Source organism: Danio aesculapii, chromosome 17 (assembly GCF_903798145.1).
Source record: "Danio aesculapii chromosome 17, fDanAes4.1, whole genome shotgun sequence".
Classification (NCBI taxonomy): Eukaryota; Metazoa; Chordata; class Actinopteri; order Cypriniformes; family Danionidae; genus Danio; species Danio aesculapii.
Window position 1 is genome coordinate 20,141,833 of NC_079451.1, and position 19,932 is coordinate 20,161,764.

The following is a 19,932-nucleotide window of genomic DNA, read 5'->3' on the forward strand; positions in this document are numbered from 1 at the left end:
CCAATATAAACCATCCCGGCCTTATGCAGCTGTGACTATTTAGGTCTGCAGGATTGTGCCACAGCGGCTCTGAATCAGCAGACTCTAACTGAATTACCTCAATACTTGACGGTACAAACACACCCTTCTCTCGCCCACTCCTGACACAACAACAGCCTATTCTACTGCTGCAGACCTTAACTAATCCCTTTCAATCTGACAGATAGAACAGGTACAGCAATGTAAACATGCATGTCAAATCTGACCTATATTCTTGAAAAGGCATAGGATAGGGTTATTTATAGTCAACAGCGACGGTTAAAGTATTTCCCGCTCGGAGGCCTTGCAAGCTGAATCGGTGTCCTGTGGGCGACTTGGCCATCAGCCCATACTGTAAACTCACAGGAGCCCCAGTCTCAACTGCCCTGACTATATATGGTCTAAAATATCAATATTAAAAAACTCTTAAAGGTATATGAACCATTTTAATCAATTAAAAGGCTTCTATCATGCCCCTTAAACAAGATGTGAAATAAGCCATTGGTGTCTCCAGAATGCATCTGCGAAGTTTCAGCTCAAACCACCGGTCATTAATTATATCCATTAGAAGTTGTCACTTTTTGGGTCAGGGGAAATTCTAGCTTTTTTGCACCTGTGCCTTTAAATGCAAATGAGTTTTCGCCACACAATCCACCCACAATCATCTCTGCTTCAGAAAGATACCAAATGACAGATAAACACAGCAAAATGACGCACAGCAACTCAGACACTTATGAAGCAGAGACCCACAGTCACAAATACCACAATATGCTATGAAAAATACAAGTGTGTTTACTTCTTCTTGGGGTGCAGCTTGATCATAGCTAGTTGAAACAGATCTTTTGATCACAATCTTTGTAAATCCTGTCTGATAATAGGCCTATGCATTATTACTGAGACATGCCAGTAATACGTGCCTGTCAATGAATATTGGTGGGCGGGGAAAAACGCACTGCTGTTGTACATCACAGTGCAACTGCTCTGCAACCTCAATTTTTTCCTTTTTTCGTCTGTTTTATAAAAAATTAAACTAAATAAATTAAAATTGTGTTTATATTACTCTAATATGACTGTACACACAATACCACACACATTTCTGTTCAAACAGCTTCCAAAAGTTGCTTTTGCATGATAGGTGCCCTTTAAAGATATGACCAGCTGCAGTTCACTTATTGGCCACCAGTGTCACTAATAAAAAGTGTATCTAAATTGGGCATATTGCCTATTGTCACGGATTGGCCAGGCTCTTCCACCAGTATCACACAGCGAGCATCATCACCTGAGTTCTAATCATGCACCCTATCACTCTATCACTCATTGTCCGGGCTCGTTTATACGAAGCGGACTCATAGAGAGTATCTCCTGGTATTCACTAGCAGTTAAACTCGTCTCTTGTACTTACCTGGTCTCTGTTTCCTTCCAGTCTGTCCAGCGTTCCCGGTGTCCTGTCAGAGTTCTGTGTTTCGTCAGTCTGTCTTTCCCGCAAGCCCTCTGGTGTGTGCATTCGGTCTTCCTCAGTGTCCGTTATCCATCCTGCTCCAAAGAAGGACTATCAGCTCAATCCGAACTTCATTCACTTTCCTATTGTTCTCCTTGTGTGGCTCTGCAGTCAAAATAAACATCGCTCATCATTTACTCACCCTGTTTGTCCGTCTGCTTCCCTAACACCTATTATTTTTGTAAAATGTATATGCATTACTTTATATAGTAATTTTTGGAGAAAAAAATTATTTGTTATTAAATATAATATAAAAATATACATATGTTAATTTACACGTTTCTGTATTTTGCAATTCATGTTTTTCAATTATTTACATATATGTTGAAATATGGGACATTTATTTCTGCTCAGGTGACTTTTGATGTTGCAAAAAGTTGAACAAAGAGGCTTTTATTGAAATAGTATTCAATAAAAGTACAGTACAAAAAAACTAATTAGCTTCCTGTACTTTACAACTTGACACAGACAGACAGATAGATAGATGGATAGAACCCCACTGGCTATGGAAGATTTTATTGTCTATGTATAAGAACATTTTCAATGTCATAATTCGCTTAATTTGGTGCAAATATTGAGCATATGATGCAACTGTTGTATCCCGTACTCAATATTTGTGTCAAATGAAGTGAATCAAAGAGCATAACCCATCTTTCAGCTTTTACCAGTACTCAGTGTACTGTATAAGTCTATGTGCACATATTACCCATGGCGTTTAAAGTGCCCTTCGGACTGAACATATACACAGCCTGTGATTTGGAGCCTCACTAAAGATGTCTGATGACTTTAGAAGGTTCAAAGGGTTTCTGTCCCCCAATCACACGATCACATGACTTTATTTTAATTACGGTATTGTTCCATTTGTTAAAATAGTATAAAATCATCTTGATCACTTGTAGTTTTAACTGTAGCCATTTTATTTATATTTAGACATACAGCTTGTATTAAACTTAATACACTTATTACGCAAATACATCTCATTCAACATCTACATTAGACATAACCTATATACTATATAACTGCAGTTTAACTACACTTAAATATAATAACAACTTTAACTAATAAAGTTATTAGTAATTAGTTCATTAAATTTAGTAACTAATAACTAGGCCCACAAGAAATCTGCACGTGCAGAAATCCACAGAATTGCGCAGATTTGTAGCCCATCATTGAGTCTATGTATTTACTTGTGTAAATGTGTGTAAATTTATATTTATCCAGTTTTTAAATTAATTTGACTAATATTATTGTGATTTAATGATAGTAATATAACAATGTTCATATGATTCATTTAGAATACAGTTTATAAAGTATTATGTTGTCTTTTATTAGACATATTATAGGAGAGACTTGCTTTGTTTACCAATTAAGTGGATCTAATTGGATTTGCATCGTAACTTCAAATACAAGTTAAAAGTGTATTATTTTTCATTCCATATATTAAGTTTTTAGTTTTGATACTCCCAAAATCATTCCACGTAAATCTACAGATTTTTTACATAATTCTCCGCAGAAATAGCTAAAAGCGTCCGCAGATTCTGTCTGGCCCTACTAATAACCTTAACTTTTCTGATTTTGATTGTAATGCAATAATGTGCACCTTTTGTAAAGATGATCTAAAACAATAATTATTGTGAAGAGTGCTATACAAATAACCTTGAACTGAAAAAACTCCATATAAAGATTTATTAAAGCAAAAGTAAGTAAAATACCCAACTCACATTCTTCTTATTTGTAGTATAAACCAAGAAACCTTTTTCCTAATATACAACATTACCAACTGTCACAGAGATGAGTTAATAAAACTTTTTTTTTCCTGCAGGTGTCATTCCTCTCCACCTGTTGTTTATGGTTTTGATTGTCTTTTTTTCAATGAGGGTGGAGCTTGTTTACACAACATTCATTATTCAATGATTATTTCTACTCATTGTCTTTGTTGATTTGCATGTGCATCAGTCTTGGCCCTAGTAGACTACCATTACTCTTTTGTTGAATGATCTGTTTCTATGGTCCTCATTTGTAGGTCACTAAATGCTAAATAAGCTAAATAGTAAACGTCCACTAGCATAAATGATTTGTACTGACCATACTCGTTCAAAGCTTTGAAAACAAACTTTTATGCAACATGTATTAACCCATAATCAAATCCCAATCTGGTTAATATTCTTGAGCTTCGTTTGCTTTGTGATTGAACACAATTAAAGATGTCCTTGGAATGTAACCTTTGTCACATTTACATAAAAGTGTAACAGAACACCACTTCAATTCAATTTCCTTATTAAATATTCTGAAATGTTGATGAGTTATGTAAGTCTGGGAACATTTATGACACGCTCAGGCATATACAGGTATCCTTCGTAATTTGACACGAATACAATTTGATAAAAGGTACATTTGAAAATGCCTTTAAAAAGAAGATTGTTTACTGGCTTTAAATGACTTTGTTCATCTGTTTTGACCCAATTCTGACTGTGACTTATTGTTCTTATTGACTGTTTATGACAGCATAAAGTGTATACCTTCTGTGCACAACCACAGTGCAAAACTTTATGACTAAATTATGACTAGATCTCACAAAAGAAAACATAAACTTAATAGTAACAAGTACACTGGTTGATGCTACAATTAAAATTATGTTGTTGTTGTTGTTGTTGTTGTTGTTGTTGTTGTTGTTGTTGTTGTTGTTGTTGTTGTTGTTGTTTTAAACACCCTTATCACCACAAAATCAAGGAACAAGTCTGGGCTTTCTGAAGATATGAATCAAAGGAGCAATGGAGAATAATAGAAAGTACAGCGATGAACCATGAATGAGATGATCAGTATATTCTGTGAATGACTTAATTTGTCAGGTCTGTCCAGTTTGACAGGACTTCAGGAAGTCAGTTTTAATGTTAAATAATGGTGTGTGATTCTGTGATGATCAGAATTGTTGTTGTATCAATGTAAAAAACAAAACTTGCATTAATAAAATGCAAATTGTCATCTATTTTCCAAAAAACTAGCAAAAGCATGTCTTGAGAAACCACAATACATTGAAGCCTATTAGAATGCAGTTAAAAAGACCCTATAAAAGCCAAGCAAATGTTTTTTAAAAGATATAATATTAAGTAAAATCTTCTTCCCAAAGGTTAGAATGTGTCTTAAAATGCTAATGAAATATTAATTTTATACAACAGTTCAACAAACAAGAAGTTAATATTGGGTGTTTTACATTTCAGACAACTTAAAGATCTCAGAGCAACAGTTTTGCTCCTGAATTATTCCGTTTTTGGATAAAGTATGTATGTCAATGATTTAATGATTAGAGATAGAGACTGGCAGTATGTCAAAGGTCACACACACAAAACATACATACACACACACACACACACACACACACACACACACACACACACACACACACACACACACACACGGGAAAGTTTGATGCCAGGCTTTGAAACCTGTGTACAGTAAACTATAGAAGTAAAGTGGTTCTCAACCAGCCACCACATTGTGTATTTAAATTACACACTTTGTTTGTCATAACATGCCGTGCTCTGAGTGACATCATTCTAGGTTTTTGCTTTCATTTGTATGGTGGCTCTGAATTTCAAAACACCTTTAAAGTCAGAGTGACATAGAAGTTGCTGAGACTTTTACTTCAGTAGGTTGATGTATTTCCAAAACAGAAACAGAATATTGATTAGCGGGCGGGGCTTTCTTTTTGCGCTTCATTGCTCCTAACAGCAAAAGGGGTGTGGTTAAGAATATCGTGGCTGAAATGGTCAAACTGACCTCAACAGACAAGGATCGCCACACCAAACGTGAAAGCAAATGGTCAGATTTTGATTGCAGATTCCCCAAAACAAACTTTTTTCAATGGATTAACATGGATTAATTGATCACCTAAACAATCACAATGTGTGGTAGCAAAATAAACATTGTACATTTGGTTTCACACAGACTTTAAAAACTATTTCTACGGATGTGAACACCAGAAAAATTCAAACCCAATCAGAAATGTTTTCTGTGATTGACATGTGAGATCCTATTTTAAAATGTGCCGAAATTTCTGACTAAAATATTTCAAAGTCTGTGGGTAGTGAATTTAACACAATCATGCTAGAAGCCAACTTAATTTTTGATTTCACAGGGATTATAAATATAACGCGCCAACATGATTTAAAGTCACAAAAGTCACTACGCACAGCAGACCAGATGATCTTGTCAAATGTGCCACTCAGCACCTTACATACCACAAAACAGGACCTGTTTTAAAACAAAACTGACGTTCTGTCCCGAGCTTTGCCCTTTCACCCAGATACACACCCACCTCTAGTGAAGCAAGTGAGGAGTTTCTGTTGATCAGCCTGTTGTTGAGATCTGCGTACATCTGAATTGCCTGTATGTGCTGCCAAAACACACAAATGCACACGCACGCACACACACACACACACACACCATTTAATAAACACCGATGATTATCTAAGTTTTTGATTAACTTTATTCAGATCTAAATAACAAAAATATGAAATATGAGTAGAAAATTGTAGTAAACACATGACATCATGCTGTAATTTCAAAGTCCCTCAAATAGGAGAGCATATTGCGAGCGTAATACAACAGGACAAGCACAGTAGTATATTTAACACGTCTATTAATAAGTGACCTCTGCTCTTCTTTGGGTCGGAGCCGTTATGTGAGAACTGGTGTTGGGTGCTGGGAGGACTGGAACGGGCTGGGAATGGGGTGATGTGAATAGAATAACCTTTCCTCCAATTTCCTTCCTTTCTCTCTCTCTGTCTGGCCCACTTATATCACAAACATGCCTCCCGCTCCTAACGTGACTCCTACACTTCCCACTGCCGTTGGCAGAACACAGGCCTTCACTGCTGAGCTTATGTGATGCTCTCTAACGCTCATCTGCTGCCACAGAACATGCTGCTTTACCAAGTGCCAACCAGCAGACAAACAGTCATGTGGCATCACTCGCAAATTCGAGCTGCATTTGCAGCAGGGTCGAAAATGACATTAATCGCTAAGAGGGCAAATTTGAAAGAACTTTATTTGTTCATAAGGGCAACAGTATGATTGTGGCTTTGATAAGTTCAAAAATGATGCAGAAAATATTTTATAAGCCCATTTGATTACCCTGAGATAATAAAAATATCCTGGAATGAGAAGCTCTGTATTGATTGATATTTGGATTGGTCATGAATATTATTGAGCTCAGCTCTGACACTCCTCAGCTCATCACTACCTGCTCTCTCCTCTCTATCTCACGCTTACACAACAGACTCTGAAATAAACACTTGCTAAATATTCTTAACACTTTAACAAATATAGTAAATTCTTTTCAACTCAAGTGGTGGAGAGGTTATTTTTTTCATCTAGCAGGAGCGAATGAGATATCTTTAAGCCATCAGAGTAGCTTAGTTTGCTCCTGAGTAGTGTTGTGGATGAAATACAGACTAAATGATAATTATATTTAACAAATATGACTAACAGAGATGTATTTAGAATTGTATTTTGAAGCTTTAATGTATATGAAGACACATGCAGAAATCAATATCTACTTCTGCATAAACAGATGCTTTTAAGATGATTATTGGCATTCTTTCACTCCAGAGAAAAAAAACAGAGTATAACTACTCTAGCCTAAAATGTTGAATATAATGCAGGAGGGAATACATGTCTAACTCAATTCTTGTATTGTATTGAGTTGTATTGTGATGTCATTACTGCCCTGTGCATTGAGGATTAGATTAAAGTCTGTTCCACCCCAAGTCTATTCACCTTATTTGTCGAGCACGAGCGGGCGCAGCCATTTAAATCTTTTTGGCTCGAGACTTCCGGTCTCATTCACTCCTTTTCATTTTTAGACGTTAAAAACTGCTTGTTCACAAAACTGCTTGTTCGATTACTGCCTGGCGGTCCTATGCCGACCCGTCCCCTCTCTCTGCTACCATGCTTTCCTGTCAATTCTCTACTGATTTTAAAAAAGGTGAAACCCCCCAAAAAAATAATTAAAAAAAACTGCTTGTTATGCTGCTTGATGTTGCAAACTGATGTTTTCTTTTTATATGATGAGGCAGCTGAATCGAAAGTTCTGAAACAATTGCTAAAACAAGCACACTTCCACATAGAAGAATAAGGTCAATACAAAATAAAGCATTTTAACAGCAGGCCTACATTTAATATTATTATTGCTTTTTTATTATTTTATTAAGGTTTTCACCTTTTATTGGGATAGGACAGCGGAGGTTACAGACAGGAAAGTATTGGGAGCAAAGAGAGGGGAAGGGTTGGCAAAGAACCTTGAGCCAGGACTCGAACTCGAGTCACTGTGAGCACCACAGTGCTATATGTCAGCGCACTTAACCACTATATTGTCACCAACACTATTGCTTTTTTAACTATATGTTTGAGAAATAACAATAATACTACTAATATTAAACTTTATTTAGGCATAGAGTATCGAGTATACATTAACCATAGCACTATTTCTTACACATTACATTATTTTCGTTTACAGTTTTTTAAATTTGAAGCAAAGATTTTGGGGCCACAAACTTTTGGTAATTTTCATCCTGCATTTTGCAGGTATATATCTTCAAACTGAAGTGGACTTGAGGTGGTAAAATTTATATTAATTAGATGATAATACAAAATAAAAATGCCTGTATGTTGGTGAATCTGTCTTAAACAAGAGTATGTTACTATTAAAATAATTTAATTGTCACCATTAATTGTGATAATGTAAGCTATTCTATTTTATTTGTGCATTGCAAAAATATTCTTTTACAAATGTGGAAATCTGATGCTGTTCCCACCTTTAAAATGTGGTCTAGAGTACTTGGAATTATGGTACACTTAGAAGAACTAAGATTCACACTGAGTGAAAAATTGTCCATTTTTAACAAGGTTTGGGAACCATTCATATTATTTTTGCAGATGGACTGGACTGATAGACCTTTACAAGACTATTGTATGTTAATTTACTTATTTTATTTCATTATTTATTTTATAATTATCTTATAATTATTTTATAATGTCTCTTTTGGTTTTATTGTCCATATACAGCTTGCTCCAATTTTTAATTTATGTCCCAGCCAGTTCCATATTATGATTTTAATGTTATTCATGTATGCTTTTTATTTTATTTTTTATGAACCTTCCATAAATATTTTGATCAGTGTTAGATGGGTGGGGTGGGAGGTAGGGTTTTGAGTTCCTTTTTGTAGTAAGCTAAATTCGCTGTGAGTACTTCCAAGAGAACTTTGATATATGGTCCATCTCTTTCTTGTAAGGATTTAGGCGGTACTGTATGTATGAAACTTTTTTCAATTAAAATAAAAATAAAGAGTTTTTTTAAAGTATGTACAGTATATTAACTATATTTATATCATAGCTTACATTATATTGGCTTTCCTATCTTTTTTATCTTAATGATGTTATAAATTATTACAACCCTTTATTCAACATGTTTTTTACATTTACAAGCAACTTTTGAGAGCATGTTGTTTTTACTATATTACTAATAAATTTCCTCATCTCTTATTACTGTCATAAACAGAACTAATTTAAATTCAAGCAGGTAAACTCAAAGGCAAGTTAAATGATGCAATTTAGGGCTGCAGAAATCATTATAACATCTTTTTCCATCTGCATCACCTATTTTAAGGAAAGACTCGTGCGTAATGCAAGTTTTTAAATGATTCCCTGGCAGCCGAAATGACTGATAAAGAGCTTAAAGTGGAGATAAAATGCTTGGAAGCCTGACAGCACTGGAGCTCAGTCTCTCAGTATCAGAGTGTATTTGTGGCATGGACTGAAAGAGATATTCCCTGAACAGATTTTCCTTTCGAAGAACAGCCGCTCTTATACAGCACTTTTACAGCATCATCTATCACCTGTAGCGACTGTGATCAGAACATCCTGACATTTTCCAGGATGATTTGGTTTAACATCGCTTAAATGTCACTGCTTCTGAAAGCAAATGCATGAGTTCCAGACACCCCATCCTCTCAGAGAGGGTGTGACGAAAACACCATGAATTCAGGCAAGACAAGAGCATTTTAGACACATTATAAAAACAGAGAGAGTGGCATTCATATCACAACTATTTGAACTATTGTCTGGTTAAAGACCATTATATGGATTCAAATCAGAACAGAGATTAAGGTAAGATATATTATACTGTAAACAAATATAAAATAAGACATTATTAGAGTTGTTCTTTCATGTTTTAGGTGTATTGCAGACATTCAATCTTATCAGGGTAATTTACACACATTACAGCAGGTGGATAAATGATATGCTGCAGAAATCAACAGAAATGTCCATGCCTATTATAAAAATTAAACTAACATCAGATAAATACTTTAAAAGAATGCAATGTTATGTTTGGAATTATGTATAGAAATGTTATGTATGCAAGCATGTCTGTCTGTCTGTCTATCTATCTATCTATCGCAATGCCCCAGTATTAAATTGGCCAATAAGCTGATAATTTTGGAATGTTGCGATCTATAAATTATGATTTATGCTAGATTCCTTTTTTATTCTATTTTTATCTATCTATATTTTTGCAATTACAATATCTGAAATATTTTTTTCCAAAATTATATTTCACTTATGTGTGAATGTATTGACAAACTTTAAGCATATAAAGTTAAAGTTTCACCTAAAAACACCTATTTGGTATATATGATCTGTTTGGAAATATTTTGAAATCTCTCAAAAATTATGGAGATCTGAAGACTGGCAAATCAAAAGCAAATATTTAGCTTATCCTATTAGCAGATTATTTAGCTTGTTTAAAGAAAAAAAACACTTAATTTTGGCATTTTATTTCTTAAAATGAGACTATGTTTTGCTTGTCTAGAAAATGCTTCTCAATTTAAGACTAGGACTAGAAACAAGACAAAAAATCTAAGTAAGAAAATCATTTTTGCAGTGTATGTTCAAACCCTTGGGCAAAAATTTAATTTAAATTGGAATTGTCAAAATGTTACCCAATGTAGGGTTAATACAAACCAGAATTTGTAATGTTTGTATATAATTATAAATGAAAAAAGTAAACATATGTCATTAGCTGACATTTTTTACAAGCTGGCAGTGTTTAAGCATTTAATGTGCATTGGTATATTGTTTTGCTAAGATAACTGGCAATGATCATATCATATTAATCATGATTAATCCTTTAATATTGATTAACACTAACTCTGACACATGCTGTCATGCTATTGGAATTGAGAAAACTAAATATGTGAACACATGAAACCCTACAGTAAAGTGCACAAACTAAAGTGTGTTCAAGCTGCAACTCGACGGTTAAACCACTAAACCACTCATCTTTATTAACATTAATCACTGTTGCAACAATACAATTAGCCTGACATCATGTAATTGAACGCTTAAGTGATCAAAAAACGCGAGTTTCTAAAAACAAATGCGCGCTTGTGTTGCCCCTGTTTGGCTTCTCGTGCTGTGTTACCTCGCCATTACATGTTTAAGCTGACCAGACGCACAAACCTTTTTCACTATTAACTGCTGCTCCTCTAAAGGCTGTGACCTTTCGCCCAGATCCGGACTCTTCAGTTCAGCAAGTTTACAGTGACACCGCTGACTCCGAGCACACGCCCACCGGCAGCCACGCACCCCCGCTCCGCCAATCGCGCGCCAATCACGCACTGATCACGCGTCGGCCTTCACACCATTGGTCAAGGTCTCACACACATTTGTTTTTCATTGGTGGCGTGTTGCCACCCGCCAGACTGTTGTGAATTTTGTTTTCTATTTTTTTCTGGAGCTTGTTTTACTCAGCTGCTGGTAAAGGCGCACTGAATTCCGGTGTGAGTCGCGTCACCGAACGGGAGGAGCAGCTCCGTGTCTTTGTTCTGCTCTACTTTTCATTTAAGAAATTTTTCTTACGTTCTGATCAATGTCAACACGCCAGTTTACGAACATGGAGGAAATATGTGAGGTAAGCGCGGAATATTTAATTATGTAACATTTATATTGGTGTAAAACTGTTATATTTGTGAAATGACTTGTTTACAGTTAGCTGACACTGGCTGGGCATTGTTTATTATGTTTTACTGGTACTGAGGCGCATGACGTCAACTCTCACCTAAATATTACATTGTAACTACGTTATTTGTCTCAGCATCATGAAATATTACATTGTATCGAGTCGTTGTAAACTTCTGAAAACAAGAAGCTGTTCGCTCAAACTCATTACAGTTGACTTATAATAATTTTACCTTTAGTATATCTTCTGTTATGTGTTATACAAGCATAAGCATTGCTTTTAAGGATTTACCGGCATCCCGTTACCCTCATTTAACCTTTAATTTATATGGAAACAAGTATTCATTGTGTAACACTTATTTTCTTGTTTTGAATGACCATATAGGCTTGCATTTTAAGTTCAAATGCAAAAAAAAAGTGCCATCTGGATTTTTTTTTCTAAATTGAGCGTTTTTCTCAGCCACTCATGTTTATGTTCAGTTATTTTACGATAAAAGAGATGAAAATAATCTATTCTTTGCCATAAAATAGAGATTACTGAATCAAGACAAAGGAGCCTGCGAAAATGGTAACATTAGAAGAAAATTTCAGATAGCACTTAGAGGTTTTTGCATCTGAACTTAAAATACATGTGTATTTTTCAGCTGACTGTTCAATGTTTTTGCATTTAAACTCTTCTATATATAATATTCGGTGGACAAAAGTAACGTTTTACATTTTTTGCACTTTTATATCACATCAATGCATTAAATTATGTGAAGCACTGAGGCGGATTGAGATGAGCATGCTGCACATGCTTACTGTATAGAAGTCAGTCACGTGTGCAGAACCTTATTGACCCTGCTGTAAAAAAAAGTGGATGCTGCTCGCTGATGGTGTTATTTCTGAAGAGCAGCGGATGGGAGGGGCGTCGCTGTCAGTTAAAGTTTTCTGGCCTCTGGCAGTTTTGAGCAGTTCCCGTGTCTATCAGGGGGTTTCAAGTTTTGCTCACAGCCATTTCACATGGCCAGCTTGTGAGCACGTCATTGTTTTGGCTTTATTTGGCTGTGGGAGGAGTGACTTGAGCGTAGTGAGAGAGGGTCTCTCCAGACGGGCTGCATTAAAAAGGGCTCCTCTGTTGCTCTGTCATACTGCTTCTGGATCCATGAATAGATAAAGACAAGAGAAAGACTCATTCAGATCCACCCAGCAGCTGAGCTGTATGTGTCACAACAACCAGAAGACTTCCTTTCACCCTTGATATATAACGTTACTATATTTTTTTTCTTTTTTTGTGGTTCTCAGGGAGCTCGGATGGAGGTCTTTGAGGATTTTTTAGACGTGAAGAAGAACAGTGATCACTCCTCATGCAGTGCTCTGGAATACAATGATCTTGAGGCTGCTGAAGCCTTGGTTTACATGAGCTTCTGGAGTCAGATGTCTCCAAAACCCAACGTCTTCAAATCTCGTCCTCTCACGCCAGCGTCAGACTCCTGTGATTCCCTCCTGCACCCTGAACCGCCAGAAACCCCAAAGGATTTCGTCTCACTCTCTTCTCTGGTAAGTAGAAGATAAATTATGTTCACTTCAAGCTCTGTTTCATTTGTCAACATTCACACCGGCGAACCTCACACTGCTTTGGCGCCACACGGTGTAACTCAAAGCTCTTATCAGAACTTGATTTGTTTGCTGAAAACTTTGGGAGGGTTTTATGGCACCCTGGACAGGTGGCAGTCTTTAGATAAGCTTCATTTGCAAATCGAACTTCAGCACAGGCTTCTTCCCTGTAATTGCATGGCTTACCTTGTGCCATAATGATGCTGAGAGATGAACAGACAAAACAGAACAGCTGTGAAGCCAGCAGGCACAGAGAAATTCCACAGGTTCATTTACTTGTTTGCCAAAGACCTTGATTTTTAGGGATACACCAGTATTAAAATGGCTTAAGTAAATTAGAAACACAACACTAGATGTACAACATGTGCTACATATTGCATTTAACGTTGTTGTTCAGTTATTAATGTTTTTTTAATTAATTTAAGTGGAAAAATAGAATAAAAAAGGAATTTAATCTAGCATAAATCATAATTTATAGATCACAACATTCCAAAATTATCAGCTTATTGGCCAATTTAATACTGGGGCATTGCGACAGACAGACAGACAGATAGATAGATAGATAGATAGATAGATAGATAGATAGATAGATAGATAGATAGATAGATAGATAATATTGTACAAGTACAATATGCACATCTTAATAATAATTGTCCTCTCTACTTGCAGTGCATGACCCCACCTCACAGTCCCAGCTTTTCTGAGACCACCAACATCACACCAGTGCCAGCCTCTCCCTCCCCGCTGACCCGGCCCTGTCCCAGCCACCCAAGCCCCCAGAGATCTGCATGCCCCACCATGGCCTCCATCACTCAGGTACCCTCCTCTGGACATCCCACAGAAAGGACCACACCCCCACCCTGCAGAGCCATGGCAACCAGCGTAATCCGCCACACGGCCGACAGCTTCCTTTACCAGAACATTCCACAAGCTGCCCAGCCACAAAAGACTGAGAAAGCTCCCTCATCACCTAGCTTGTGCCACCAGCCCCAGACAGACACCACAACAGCATGCCAAAGCAGCAGATCTCCTTCAAAAGAGGAAAAGCTTTTCATTACGTCAACTCCTCAGTCGCCACCTCCAACCTCTAGTCCACCAATCATATGCCAGATGTTCCCCATGGCCCAACCTGGAGTCATTTCAGCCACATTTATTCAGAAGCCCAGCCCTGGGGTAAAGTCTATTCTACCACAGCCGCTCCTGATGAGCTCTCCGGTGCCTCAGGGGACAGTGATGTTCGTGATGCCCCAATCGCCAGTAACTTCAGCTCAACCATGCCAGCAGACTGTTGTGACCCTAGGCAACACCAAGCTCCTGCCTCTGGCTCCCGCTCCTGTTTACGTGCCCTCAGGGCAGAGCAGCGCCACACAGGTCGACTTTTCCCGCAGGCGCAACTATGTCTGCAATTTCCCAGGCTGTCGAAAAACTTATTTTAAAAGTTCCCACCTGAAGGCACATCTCAGAACCCATACAGGTAAATATAGACCTCAACCTTTAAAGCAAGGGTCACAAACACTGCTTTTGGAGAGCTACAGTCCTGAATATTTCAGCTCCAACTTCAGTCCCTTCTGAAACAGCTAATTAAGTTATTTCTGATAGCTGTGGTTGGACCTAAAGTCTGCAGAACAGTAGCTCTCTGAGTTTGGAGGTCCTTGCTCTTAAGTCTTGATAAAGTCGGTTATCTAACATGTCTTCTAATACGTCTTTCAGGAGAGAAACCTTTCAGCTGCAATTGGGAAGGCTGCGATAAGAAATTTGCTCGCTCTGATGAGCTCTCCCGGCATCGGCGAACACACACAGGCGAGAAGAAGTTTGTCTGTCCGGTGTGTGAACGACGATTTATGCGCAGCGACCATCTCACAAAGCACGCACGGCGACACATGACCACCAAGAAGATCCCATCTTGGCAAACAGAGGTGCGGAACCTCAACAAGATCACCGCAGCCAAGACTTTGCCAACTGGCACAGCACTGCCTGTCAGCATGTTGCTGCCAGCCTCAAACTGACTCTGATGGAGACTGAACTTTCAGAGATGAAATGCAGGGACTCATTTTATGACTGCTGAATCTCTCGTGGGCAAAAATCTGATTTATGCACTGGACTCCTGTCTTTTTTGCTGCACATATATCGCACTCTGCAATGGAACATTTTGTTTACTATGGTGTAAAAGATTTATGCACTCTTTTGCCAAAGTCTTTGTACTATGTTTGTCTTAAAATTTCTTCCTTTTTCTTCTTTTTTGTATACATTTATATGTACAGATCTAGCTGAAATATCTAGTGGAACTACACACAATTAGAAAAAGGAAAATATATGTAAAAATGTATATGTGGATAATTATCTGCACTGTGATTATCAAATAGAACTTTTATTTAATACATTTTTTATTAAACAATGAAGATTAAGTGTGTTTTGAGTGTTGTTTTTTATACTTAAGAGCTTAAGTCGAATATATATAAATCCTGAATTCGCAGCTTCTAAAATATTCAGCAGTTTCTTTGATATGGGTTTGGGCCGGAGTGTTTTTGTTGTACTTCAGTTCTTCTGCTTGCTGCTCTTGGCAGTAAATGAACTTACATTCTCACATTGCTGACACACCCATGATGCACCCACTTCCTGTTGGATTCGTAAGAATCCTGGACCTTTTGTTTCGGGCATCTATCCATTATCTCCACAGCAAGTTAACACAGGCCATTAGATCATAGGGTTTGTACAAAGTTCATGACATTACTTTTTGTTTATAAGAAACTCACCTAAATGAATAGATCATTAGTTTATTTCTAAGACAGGTTAAGTAGATTCAGCTAACATGTTTGATTAATTATTCTAGACTTAGGGTAAATATTGTTTTGGTGTACGTCAGTATATATCAGAATAAAGACCCTGATTCATCCTTAAAAATCCTTCATTTGCCAAACACATGGAGTTCTGGCGATGAAAAACAACCCAGCCTATATTAGTTTTGGAAAGGACACTGCATATTTACGAAAAAAAGGGTTTGCTTTGTTCATAGCTTACCACTGGCTTGATAATAAATGGTGTGTTTTCCAGTAATACAAATGCTCCCACAGAGATTGAGACCGGATGTCTGTTATTACTGCTCACACCACAGTCACCTTTTAAAATGGAAAAGAATGCAGTTGTGTGCTCGATTACTCAATTAAATCAAGGACCAATCAGTTTTCAAGACTAACTGTAGTGGTAGGAGGCGCGACCAATCAGCTTTCAGATCGGTGCCCCGCCTCCTGCCTTACTGACCGACTTTCCCCAACCGTGAAAAAGCCATGATCGATTGTCCCAACAATGCAGCAACAGCGACACCGTGTGTTTAACATACATTTTTCTTTAACTTAGATTGGGTGAGAATGAAATATTACATTTATTCTATAAGCCAAGTTGTTTAATTGTTACAAAACAATAAATAAATGGATTAATAAATTAATATAAAACTGGACAAAACAGCCAACAAACCAAACCGCTCCTCCATTTTGTCAAATTGTTTGTGTTTGTTCGGAGAGTTCCCAAACATATCAATTTAAGATTAAAATCATATATATATAAAGCTTATATTTAACATTTCAACAAGTCTAGTTTCCACATAGTGCAGATAATGTTTTCATAAAATGTATGTTTTTTTATACTTCATGTACATAATTGTCATCTCAGAAAGAAGATACACTGTTACAGTATCAATGTTGACAAAAAAATCCTATTTCACACACATTTCATTCACATTTTGTCTGGTGTTCCTATAAACTCAATGCACAATGCCTGTTTTTCCCATGATTTTCATTGCATGCCTCAAAAGAAATTGTATTCAGCAAAATGGAGGCTATTTAATCTGGCGAACATACATCAGGGTGGTTCAGTATAGTCAGGGGGCCTCCATGAAACCACTAAAACTGCTGATGTGCATTCCTGTCATAAACGGGTGGAGGATTTTGGAAATGTGGTCAGGAATAGTAACTAAATTATCCACTCCATAAGTTTTTCTCTCAGGCAAGCTGTTTTACAGCATAAAAAAGTCTCAAAAGCAAAGTAGGACTTTTATTCCTTTCTTTCTTTATTAAAATAATCTTTAAATTCCATCCTGAACTTTGGTGAATAAACAGTTGAGGCACAAAATTTCTTAAAACACATACATACTTGAATATCTATGCCTCAAAATATAAAAAATAATCCATAATGTGTTGTACTGACATGAGAAATTATTTTCATAAATCTGAATAAAATGATTCATAATGTGTTGTACTGATACATCAATAATCATTTTCAAAAATCATTTTCTTTTCCTGTCTCAGAATGAGATCATGTCCATTAACTAAAATCCCTTTCGATTGTGTTCATGAGATCCTCTTCTGAAGCATCATAGATGATAGGAAAGGACAGAAAGGAGCCACCACCAATTCCATAACCTCTATTAAAAAGGAAAAGATAATTTCATAGTTAATACAGGGGTTTTATCTTTTTAGTAGACATCTACAACCACTATATGCTAATTGAATTTTGTTAAATATAGTTAACACATCAATATTTACTTTCTTCTAATTTACCACTACAAAAGATGTTATTACTGCAGCTTTTATTATTTTTCAATACACATTTAATGTCAATAAATCATCAAATGCTTCATAAAATTCCTTGTCATATTTCTTTTGATTAACCACTAAAAATAAATGAAGTTGTATAAAATTTTACATTAAAATGTTGAAAATTAAAACAACATTAATAAAATGTATCATATATATATATATACACACACACATCTATACATACATCCATACATATATATATACACATATATATATATATATATATATATATATATATATATACATATATATACATATATATATATATATATATATATATATATATATATATATATATATATATATATATATATATATATGTATATATACACATATATATATATATATATATATACATACATATATATATATATATATATATATATATATATATATGTATATATACACATATATATACATACATATATATATATATATATACATATATATATATACATATATACATACATATATACATATATATATATATATATATATATATATATATATATACACATATATATGCATATATATATACATATACATATATATAATAATAAAAAAACATTAATAAAATGTATCATACTATATATATATATATATATATATATATATATATATATATATATATATATATATATATATATATATATATATATATATATGTATATATATATATATATATATATATATATATATGTATATATGTATATATATATATGTATATATATATATGTATATATATATATATATATATATATATATATATATATATATATATATATATATATATATATATATATATATATATATATATATATATGTATATATATATATATATATATATATATATATATATGTATATATATATATATATATGTATATATATATATATATGTATATATATATATATATATATATATATATATATATATATATATATATATATATATATATATATATATTAAAAACAAGAAATTTTAAATGAAATTGTCCTCCAGTAATGGTCCCAACTGGACAAAGCTATCTCGTGCAGTTCGTAACTTTTTGATTTAGTGGCTAATTCATATGAAAGTCATACAAATTCGTATCTCATTCATACAATTTAATATGATCCCAATGAGGGTTGGGTTTAGGGGTGGGGTTTGGTCTACCTAAAATGACCTAAAATTATGTATTCATGTGAGATCAGGCTGGACTGGACAATGAAGCTATTTTACTTTTGAGAATACTTTTGTGTGCACATAAAAATAACACAAATAATGATTTTATTTAGCAGTTTCTTCTTCTCAGTGTCAGTATAGGGTGCATGTTTAGAAGCTCTATGCACTGATGTATACCCCGGATTATTATTGAATAAAGTCATTATTATTTTTTTTTTTGTATGGGCACACAAAATTACTCTTTTAGCTTGATAATATTCTGATTTAACCCCTGAAGGCACATAGTCTGTTTTAAGGATGTTTTTGGTGTTTTTCTCAACAAGTCTGCAACTTTGCTGTCTATGAAAGATGAAGAAACTCTCTGGTTTAATCTACTGTAAAATGTATCTTTTTTTGTTCTGAAGATGAACTATAGCTATAGGGGGTTGGAATGACATGAGGGTGATAAAAGTGAGGATTCAATTTTAAATTCAATGATTGTCAGTTTTAGTCAACTTCAAAAAAGTTCTTTTAAAGTCAAAAAATATTAAATACATCACTACTCTATGAAAGACTATAGAATATCATAGTTAAAGTTATTTTTCCTTTTTTTAAATCGATAAATCTAAAATCAATAAATAGTGAAAACAAAATGCACAAATGAAATGCATCACTATTTATTCCTTAAATTAAGATTAGCATTTCAATTAACACTACACACCAGTCCTCTCAACCAAACACTGCACCAGACACAACCTAACTTCTTTCAGTGGAAATGATGTGTGTCACTTTGAGATCAATAATTAATGAAATACACTTACTGTGCTGTTGCTGGGCTCTCTGGGTTGGCACAACTCATCTCCTTAGGAGGCCTGACCTGTTCAGAAATCCAGGAAATAGATAGGGATTACTTTCTTAATGACTTAATAGTTTCTACCCTATTAATAATTCAGTTGACTCAATTGTCAACCGTTGAGTCATTGTCATTAGTCTGTTGGGAAAGATGAGATTGTATTTTCAAGAGAAGTAAAATGTTAATATCAACATCAGTCGTACCTCTTCATGAACG

The 19,932-nt window shown here is 35.1% G+C and overlaps 1 protein-coding gene and 1 long non-coding RNA gene across 4 annotated transcripts; one reads left to right on the top strand and one right to left on the bottom strand.

The window, feature by feature from the left end:
• Nucleotides 1–1,430: 1,430 nt before the first annotated feature.
• On the bottom strand, nucleotides 1,431–11,128 carry LOC130244540 (uncharacterized). The gene is made up of 3 exons (XR_008839236.1): nucleotides 11,036–11,128; nucleotides 5,832–5,909; nucleotides 1,431–1,621 (listed from the first exon to the last, which is right to left on the bottom strand). It is a non-coding gene; the product is annotated as an uncharacterized LOC130244540 (long non-coding RNA).
• klf11b (Kruppel like factor 11b) lies at nucleotides 9,597–15,534 on the top strand. Of its 3 annotated transcripts, none has more exons than XM_056477018.1 (4): nucleotides 9,597–9,682; nucleotides 12,818–13,072; nucleotides 13,799–14,603; nucleotides 14,840–15,534. In XM_056477018.1, the coding sequence occupies exons 2-4, from the start codon at nucleotides 12,827–12,829 to the stop codon at nucleotides 15,133–15,135; spliced, it is 1,347 nt and encodes a 448-aa protein (XP_056332993.1). In that variant the 5' UTR covers nucleotides 9,597–9,682; nucleotides 12,818–12,826; the 3' UTR covers nucleotides 15,136–15,534. The 3 variants fall into 3 exon arrangements, with proteins under 3 accessions (XP_056332993.1, XP_056332991.1, XP_056332992.1); XM_056477016.1 differs by lacking the exon at nucleotides 9,597–9,682 and adding an exon at nucleotides 11,054–11,486; XM_056477017.1 differs by lacking the exon at nucleotides 9,597–9,682 and adding an exon at nucleotides 12,417–12,732.
• Nucleotides 15,535–19,932: the final 4,398 nt, after the last annotated feature.

Coding starts and splice junctions, on each gene's coding strand:
- klf11b (XM_056477016.1), top strand. CDS start 11,445: ATGTCAACACGCCAGTTTACGAACATGGAGGAAATATGTGAG. Junction 11,487..12,817: donor ACATGGAGGAAATATGTGAG/GTAAGCGCGGAA, acceptor TGTGGTTCTCAG/GGAGCTCGGATGGAGGTCTT. Junction 14,604..14,839: donor ACATCTCAGAACCCATACAG/GTAAATATAGAC, acceptor TACGTCTTTCAG/GAGAGAAACCTTTCAGCTGC.